This window comes from Hippopotamus amphibius, chromosome 4 (assembly GCF_030028045.1).
Source record: "Hippopotamus amphibius kiboko isolate mHipAmp2 chromosome 4, mHipAmp2.hap2, whole genome shotgun sequence".
NCBI lineage: Eukaryota > Metazoa > Chordata > Mammalia > Artiodactyla > Hippopotamidae > Hippopotamus > Hippopotamus amphibius.
Genome location: NC_080189.1, coordinates 57,071,751 through 57,079,331, shown reverse-complemented (window position 1 = coordinate 57,079,331; position 7,581 = coordinate 57,071,751). Strand labels below are relative to the sequence as shown.

The window sequence follows — 7,581 nt, the reverse complement described above, 5'->3', positions numbered from 1 at the left end:
ACAGCCATGGGCCCAGTTCTAGCCAATAAGATGTAATCAAAGTCACTGGGTGGAGTTCTGGAAAAGTTTTATTTCTTCTAAGGGGCATAACTATCTGGCATGAATCTTGTCCATGATAAACTAATTTTAAAAAATGAAACTGTATTAGACAAGTAGGTTGAATGAAATTACAAAGAGGCGTGCATTTAAAAAAAAAAATACCAGCAGTAAAATCTCTTTAAGAATTAAAATGACAGCCGAAAAGTAAAAAATAAATAGGCCTTTAAAAATACAAATTTACTGCAGGGAATTTATATTCTTCTTCTTTGTTTTAAAGGATAACTTCTATGCACATCTTCCGGCTTGTCCTCTGCAGGCTTCGGCACAGATGAAATTACCTAGTTTAAAAAAAAAAAAGGAGAGAGCCACCAATACTATAATTTTTATAGTACAAGAGTAATAAACTATTAGAAGAGGTAAGATATACATCCAGTAGTTTAATCCTTGCCATCACATTTAAGGCAGTTAGCCCAAGTTCAAGGTACAGGCTACAATCTAGGCACAGAGCAAAGCTTTCTGTCCAAACACTGATGGGAGTAAAATTTCTGAAGCCATTTAACAAGAAAAAAATTTTGAGGGGAGAAAAGTAAACATATGCTCTACTTTAACATTCCTTTATAGATCTGTTATTTTATGATGAAGTCACTTGTAATTTTACGAGTACAGATAGATACCCTGGTTATAGATAACTTGAAACACTGATAATATTTGATACCTTTAGAGATACGGAGGCTCCAGTGGGGACGGGAGATGAAAAATTTAGAGAAATAAGCAGAAAATGCTAGAAGCCTCAATTTCTTAGGGAAATATGAAACCAAATACATCAGAATAAAATAGACAATATAAGTTAAAGCACAGTAAGACAGTCTTCACTTAAAATGAAAAATTATTAGAAACTGTAGTAAACTGTATTTAGTATTTCTCCTTTGTTGTTCTATTTCTATATCTAGGATTTGGCCCTAACTCCTTTTTTCTTGAAAATACAGTGAGCTCTGGCTAAGATAGCTATGTATCTGTATCTATGTCTCAGTTTAGCTATATCTGAAGCAAGGGTGCCAGCACAAGCAAAAAAATTTTTAAAGAAGCTTAAGCATAAAAATTGTGTCCATGGATTTTTTATTATGATAAAACAATTCCTCATCGTTAACTGGATAATAATTTTGAGGTTAAAAAAAGGTACATAAAATAATCTACCTTAGCCTTTCTGAATCACACTGTAAAATATATGTACAACTATGTGAAAAGCACTTTCTGATCCTGAGTTCAAGTATAAGAGAATGGTCTTTCTCCCTCAGATTATTTCTAAAAGGCTTGCCCCTTTTAGATACAATAAGGTATCTTTCAAAAGCCAACTCAAATATTAACTTTCTTTTATTTGTGCTTAAAAAATGAAAATTATGTAAGTAACATTAAAAAATTACTACCTAAGTAGGACAATCTAGTTCTCATCTACTTATGAAATTTAAAATGCAGACCTTAAGGCCTAATCTTTAAAATCTCACCTTCTTCTATGGCTATCTTTATCAAAGAAGCAAAATAAGCATCTGAATTTTATATAATTTGTAATTTTGAACTTAAGAGCAATAAATTGTAATAATTTTCCCTCAATGCAGTAGTTCTCTACGTTGGCTCATATGAGAACTATCTGGAAAGATTTTTAGAGAGGGAGGGCCTGGGCTCCATTCTCACAGATTGATCTAACTGACTAAAACTACTGCTTTTATATTTTCTACCTAGAGTGATATAAAATATGTTTAACACAAGGATTTAAGGTGTCAAATCAAATATATATCTGTGAGTCAAATTCAGTTATCGATATTTCAACAGAGAATTGTAGGAAAACATCTAAAAACTAAAAATGAAAAAAAAAAGAATGACAATATTGTAGTTCCCACAAATAATTCTGCATTTAGTTGTTAGTTCTATAACCAAATCGTCTCTTAAAATGTTTTTCTTTTTTTAATGATCTTACCTCTTTAAGTTTATTCCGAATTAAATTCGCTGTTGTATTCAACGAGTCATCATGCATGTCCACTTTAGGAATGTCTGGTAACTGAGGGCCAATCATAACCTCATTGCTACTTGTGCTTGCTTCAAGAAGAGTTCCACGTTTACAATCATCTTCTCTTCTTCTTTTCCGCTCCTGCAGTTGTGTTGTCCTAGGCATAAATCTGTCAACTGCCTCTGAAGCAGTAATAGCCTTCTGTGCACCAGGGTGGGCCAATGAATTTTTTAAAGTTTTCATCTGCACTTTCTGCGGAGAGTGGTTACAGTGCTCCAGTGTTTCGTCATGGTTTCTACCATCCTGAGAGGAATTTGATGCTCTGTCCACATGTTCTCCTGATGAACATGTACATTTTGGGGAGAAATAACACAAAGGCAACTCACAAGAATAAGGAAGACAAAGATGTGAGTTCCCAGTAGATGTGTTCAAAGAAGCTGCAGGAAATCCAGATGTCTTCGAATGGAAATCATGTCTAAAATCTTTTGCATCTTTATGCTTCTTTGTCACGTAATGATCTTTATATTACAATTTAAAAGGTGAGGGAAAGGGAAACAGAAATGCTTCACTTATTGTTTTCATCATTCAGAAACAGATAATTTTAAAAAGAAACATTAAGATGTTAATGAATGTTACCCTAAAAAGTTTACTTCTTGAGCAGGGAATACATTCACATGGTTTAAAAGCTAAGAAGGATATCTGTCCAGCATGTCATACTTTTCTCCCTCCCACTTGACCCTCTTTCTCCTGTAATACCCATTTCTCTGCACCTTTCTGCTTTCCAGTTAACTCTAAATCTTGGAGAGTTTTTCCATGTCATTCCAAAGAAAACTTTTTACAGCTTCAAAGTGTTTTACTATATGAACGTACAACGCTGCTTAGTTTGTGTTTGTAATTTTTAAAGGCGACATATTTGCTGGGCCCATATTTTATCATTTCTTTTGCCACACATGCAAGTTTTACTGGAACTAGTTATTTACACAAAGTTCAGTGTCTACAACTGACCAGAGACTCCCAACAGCTCTTGCCAAAATCTCAGGTTAAGTTTTCAACTTTCTCTTTTCACACTGCTACATGCCCCTTACCCAATCAGCCATAATCTCATCGTACTCAATAGCTGTTTGGACACTGTCTTTGTCTTTTAACCAAAGGGCAGAAGTTTGGTAATTGGAGCCTCTAGAACTATTCAAATTTCAGACCACACATACACACATTATCTTAGTTCAATTCTGGCTGCTCTAGTTCTACAATCCATGTACCAGATCCTATGACTCCATTCCGTGCACTGGGAATTTGTGTCTAGGGCAACTTGGTTGGGTGTACTGGACATCTGGCCAGCTGGTGCTGATCAAAAAGTGGAACTTTTCTACTTTTTGCAGTTTTAGATTAGCAGTTGGAACTGGTCTGCACATCACAAGTGCTTCTCACTGCCTTTTGGTCAAAGCCTTAATTCCTCAGTATGGACACAGGCCTTTTAGGATTCACTTCCTGTCCCCTTTCCTAATCTTATCTCTCACTGAAGCCACTGTGTCGTGGTTATTATGTACTACTCACAGTTCCTTAAAATGCATGATGCTCATTTATTCCTCTGGCCCATCCTTCCATCTCTTCCCCTCCCCTTCTGGGTAATGTCTACTTACCCTTCAGAACTCAACCACCTCTCTCATCCTGTAGGAAGTCTTCCATGAAACATCTCTCCCTTCCTAACCCAGATTACATAGCATTCTGTAAAGAGCCCTGTAATTCACAGTTATTCAAAATTGTGATCCTTTGTCTGTCTTCCCACTAGACTGGGAACTCCATGATGATAAACCTAACAAAATGTCTGACACATAGGAGGTGTTTAGTAGTACTCTTTCCATACCTTTATTTTTAGTAGTTCTTGCTACATAAGCATTCCTCTCTTGTAATTTTTTTCTGGTTTCTTCAACTGTCTCAAATTCTGGAGCATAGCACACATGAAGCAATCCACCAAAGAAACTCTGTTCATCCATTTTTCTCTTGGCTATCCTAAACAGAAATACATGATATCATGGTTTAATCTAGACATACTTAGGACAAAAGCTTAACTAGTATACAATGCACTGATCTAAAGAGCAAAGTCCAGCTTTTGCTGTGTATATACATCCTATAGCTTGGGAATTAAGATGCTCTGCTTGTGGATGGTATTGACTGTACTTATCCACTGCATACTCTTTCAGAGCCTTTCCTCCCCTCTCCCAAGAGTCTTAATAGGTTTTAAGTTAAGTCATACACACATATGCAGGCTCCCTTTAACCAACACAGGATCCAGCTGGTTGGCCTGAGGTATACCATCTGTAGTCATGAAATAGATTTTTCTCTGTGTTAAACTGAATGGCCCTTGAGAGTCAGCTCATACCCAATTTAGCCTTTTCAGCACAATGTATTCCCATAATGGGATTCACATATAAGAAACTAATAAAAAATACTGTAACTGTAAACCTTCAATAATGGAGGAAATACTGAATATATAACAATAAGAAAATGAGAAGATGCTATTCATTCAACAAATACTTATAAAACATCTGTGACTGGCTGGGAATTACTACAATAAATAAGTACTTCTGTGCCCAGGGAAAATAAGAAATATTCACTGAGATTTTACCTTGTGCCAGGCAGTGTCCTAAGTGCTTAAATGCTTGAATTAACAGTTTACAACAACCCTATGATGAAACTGAGGCCTGAGGAGATTTATAACTTGGCCAAGCTCCCACTGGTTTGTGGAGCTAGGATTCAAATCCAGATGTCACACTGCATGGCCTACTGTCCTAGGTGATATGGGAGATGCTAAGATTCCTTAGAATGAATGCACAATGAGAAAATATGCTTCCCTAACCATGAGGAGCTGGCAAGTTGGTTAGGGCAGTGAGATTACACATAAGAGCAACTAGAGAAACAATACATGACTGCATATACCCAAGTGCTATTTGTGGCACAAAAAAGAAAATATGAATTACAGTAGTCAGGGAAGGATAGGTTTTGGAGTGTATTAGTGACAAGAATAGGAATCAACATAAAAAGTGATAAGGCATTACACATTTCAGCTTTACTGGAGCAGAGTTTATGTTATATAGAAAGACAGAAAAGATAGGGTCAATTCACATAGGCAAATAACACTAAGAAACTCAATAGCTAATGTTTACTGCATTCTGCACAGGAGGCATTTGCTAAGCCCTTTACATGGATTATCTCATTTCATCCATACACAACTTCAATAAGCAGATCCTTTTACCATATGGATTTTACAGAATAGGAGAACTGGTTTAACAGGGTTAAATAACTTGTCCAAAGTTAAGATGTTAGTAAGCAGTGGAACCTGAGAAACTTACTCCAAACCCAATTCTTAATCTACCACACCACACGACAGAAAATTGTTAAGTGTGGGAATGACGTGATGGACAGAGTTTTGGTAATGCTAACACTTAAAAAGACTGGACAAAAATAATAATAAAGGGCCATGTTAGGTTACTGGGTAATTCAGGAATGAATAGGGAGGCCAAAATGATGGCAATGGGAATGGAGAAAATGAGACACTGCTTAACCTGAATATTACCTTGCACTTTGTAAATTGACAAATTTAATAAGATAAACTTCTGTAAAGTCTTCTGCTGGGTATTCATCTAGAGCATTGTACTGTTCAATTGCACCATACAGAGCAAATCGCTCAACTAATTCCTTCATTGCTCCTACTGCAGGAACTCCTTGTATTAATAAGTACTGAGATTCCAAATTGATTGTATAGACCTAAAAGAAATGCAGACACGTTAAATGTATTTCACAAATAAGCCTAAGACAAATCTGCTATGTTAAAAAAAAAAAAAAGTTGAAAACAAGAACTATTCTGTTCAACAAGCATGCAGAAAATAAAAAATTTAAAAATTCGCTCCTCTCTCTGCAATAAAAAATAAGGCACCCCACGTGTGAGGGCTTCTAGGTAAAGCACATAACTGACTACCTTCGATCGACATGGTTTCCAGAGTTGGCTCGGTAAACGTGCCAGGTAAGAGTTAACAAATATTCATTGAGCCTTGCCGCGTGACAAGGACTAGTGCAAACACGGAAGATAACAATGACTAATACACAACCCTGTTTTTACAGAGCTGAGGTTTTAACAGCTGACTAAAGAGGTCGCGAGAACCCGTGATACCTGAGTACTACCGCTCCTCAAACTCACCTCCAATAAACAGATATGACTGCACCCTTTCAGAATTTTATTTACGTAAGCTGGGCATGTGAAACTAGAGCTCACATAAAGCTACTGAGGATAGCGAATGAAACCAAAATCACTTTACCTTGACGGCGCGAGGCCGTCGCCCCTCCCGGTACTTGGCCCGTGAGTCGCACACAGCCCTTTGGACGTGGTGGTCGAAAACGCCGCCAAGCTCCCCGGCAGTCGACGCCATCTTGTCGGCCTTGACCCTCGCAGAGGCAACAACATCCGCCTCGTTGCCCTCTTCTTTACCCAATAAAAGAGAGGGATGGGTCAAGGCGTGCCGAGATTGGCTGAAGAATCGACAGCGTCGGCCTTCGTTTCCTGTGTGCGAGGAGTCCGTGAACGAAGGGTCGCCCCCGAGCGGCGCGGCGGAGAGGCCCGGAGCGCAGGAGCAGGTTTGCATGCCCCTCCCGCTACAGGCGCGCGGCGGCGCTAGGGGCGGGGCCGATCGATCTTCTCCGGCTCCGACGCCCTGGGTCTGCCGGGTTAGCCGGCGTTCGCTAGGGTGGGCGGCTGCGGGATCCGCGCTGGCGGATGATGTGGGGCAGCGGTCGCCTGGCGGGTGCCGGGGCTTGCGGGGCTGCCGTGACCGTGGCCTTCACAAACGCTCGCGACTGTTTCCTCCACTTGCCGCGGCGCCTCGCGGCCCAGCTGCACCTGCTGCAGGTAACGCGCTCTCCCCGGACAGGGCTCCCAGCCCCGACTCGGGACACCTGGGGGCAGTCTGCGGTCGGCCGGGACGCAGCGGCCGCTCAGGCCTCTCCCGGCGGCCGGACGCGGGCCGCTTTCCCCGCGCAGCCGGCAGGTTCAGAGGTCGCACTGTGGGCCGCTCGAGAACGGGGCCCATCTGGCCGGCCTTGGCAGCCACATCACGTCTAGCGCAGCCCCCGGCCTTTGAGTTAACTTGCCGTATTCCAGGTCTCTCACTCGGTGAAACTGGGCTTTCAGACGTCCTGATGTGCTACCTCTGCGTTCAACTATTCCTCAATCCAGGTTGGAAAAGCTTTTGAAAAGTCGGGTTGTTTGTCTTTTTGGCTTTGGTTTGGTTTGGTTTGGTTTCATTAAAAAAAAAAAAAAAAAAGCATTATTCCCGCCGGTGATTTCCAGGTGCCTGCACGGCTGTGGCCCGGGCCTCCAGAAGGAGGGGCAGACTTGGTTTGTGGAGTCCCTGTAGGTTAACAGAGACTGAGCCCTGTGTCCCGCGAGCGGGATAGGTTCATAAGGTGAAGGTTCTTCCAAGCGTCTCCGTTGCTCGGAACACCTCCGAGACGTGCCGGGAATGTGCAGTGGGTTTATGCAGACTTGG

The 7,581-nt window shown here is 40.7% G+C and overlaps 2 protein-coding genes across 6 annotated transcripts in view; one reads left to right on the top strand and one right to left on the bottom strand.

Moving 5' to 3' along the window:
* Window positions 1-48: 48 nt before the first annotated feature.
* On the bottom strand, window positions 49-6,700 carry RBM48 (RNA binding motif protein 48). Of its 2 annotated transcripts, XM_057730977.1 has the most exons (5): window positions 6,355-6,700; window positions 5,616-5,806; window positions 3,906-4,051; window positions 2,012-2,559; window positions 49-377 (listed from the first exon to the last, which is right to left on the bottom strand). In XM_057730977.1, the coding sequence occupies exons 1-5, from the start codon at window positions 6,676-6,678 to the stop codon at window positions 291-293; spliced, it is 1,296 nt and encodes a 431-aa protein (XP_057586960.1). In that variant the 5' UTR covers window positions 6,679-6,700; the 3' UTR covers window positions 49-290. The 2 variants fall into 2 exon arrangements, with proteins under 2 accessions (XP_057586960.1, XP_057586961.1); XM_057730978.1 differs by lacking the exon at window positions 5,616-5,806 and having other exon boundaries at window positions 6,355-6,624.
* PEX1 (peroxisomal biogenesis factor 1) overlaps window positions 6,642-7,581 on the top strand; it is a 73,385-nt gene continuing 72,445 nt past the window's right edge. For 2 of the 4 annotated variants that reach the window (XM_057730975.1, XM_057730973.1), the window contains exon 1: window positions 6,648-6,941. In XM_057730975.1, the coding sequence (XP_057586958.1) occupies window positions 6,810-6,941 (132 nt within the window). In that variant the 5' untranslated portion in view covers window positions 6,648-6,809. Of the gene's footprint in view, window positions 6,942-7,581 lie in introns of all 4 variants that reach the window. The other 2 variants (XR_009053127.1, XM_057730974.1) reach the window with 2 other exon arrangements.

Excerpts from the sequence above, each read along its gene's own strand:
- RBM48 (XM_057730977.1), bottom strand. The coding sequence starts at position 6,678 with ATGCAAACCTGCTCCTGCGCTCCGGGCCTCTCCGCCGCGCCGCTCGGG. Across the intron at positions 5,807-6,354 it reads GACGGCCTCGCGCCGTCAAG|GTCTATACAATCAATTTGGA; the intron begins GTAAAGTGATTT and ends CATTTCTTTTAG. Across the intron at positions 378-2,011 it reads TTCGGAATAAACTTAAAGAG|GTAATTTCATCTGTGCCGAA; the intron begins GTAAGATCATTA and ends TTTTTAAACTAG.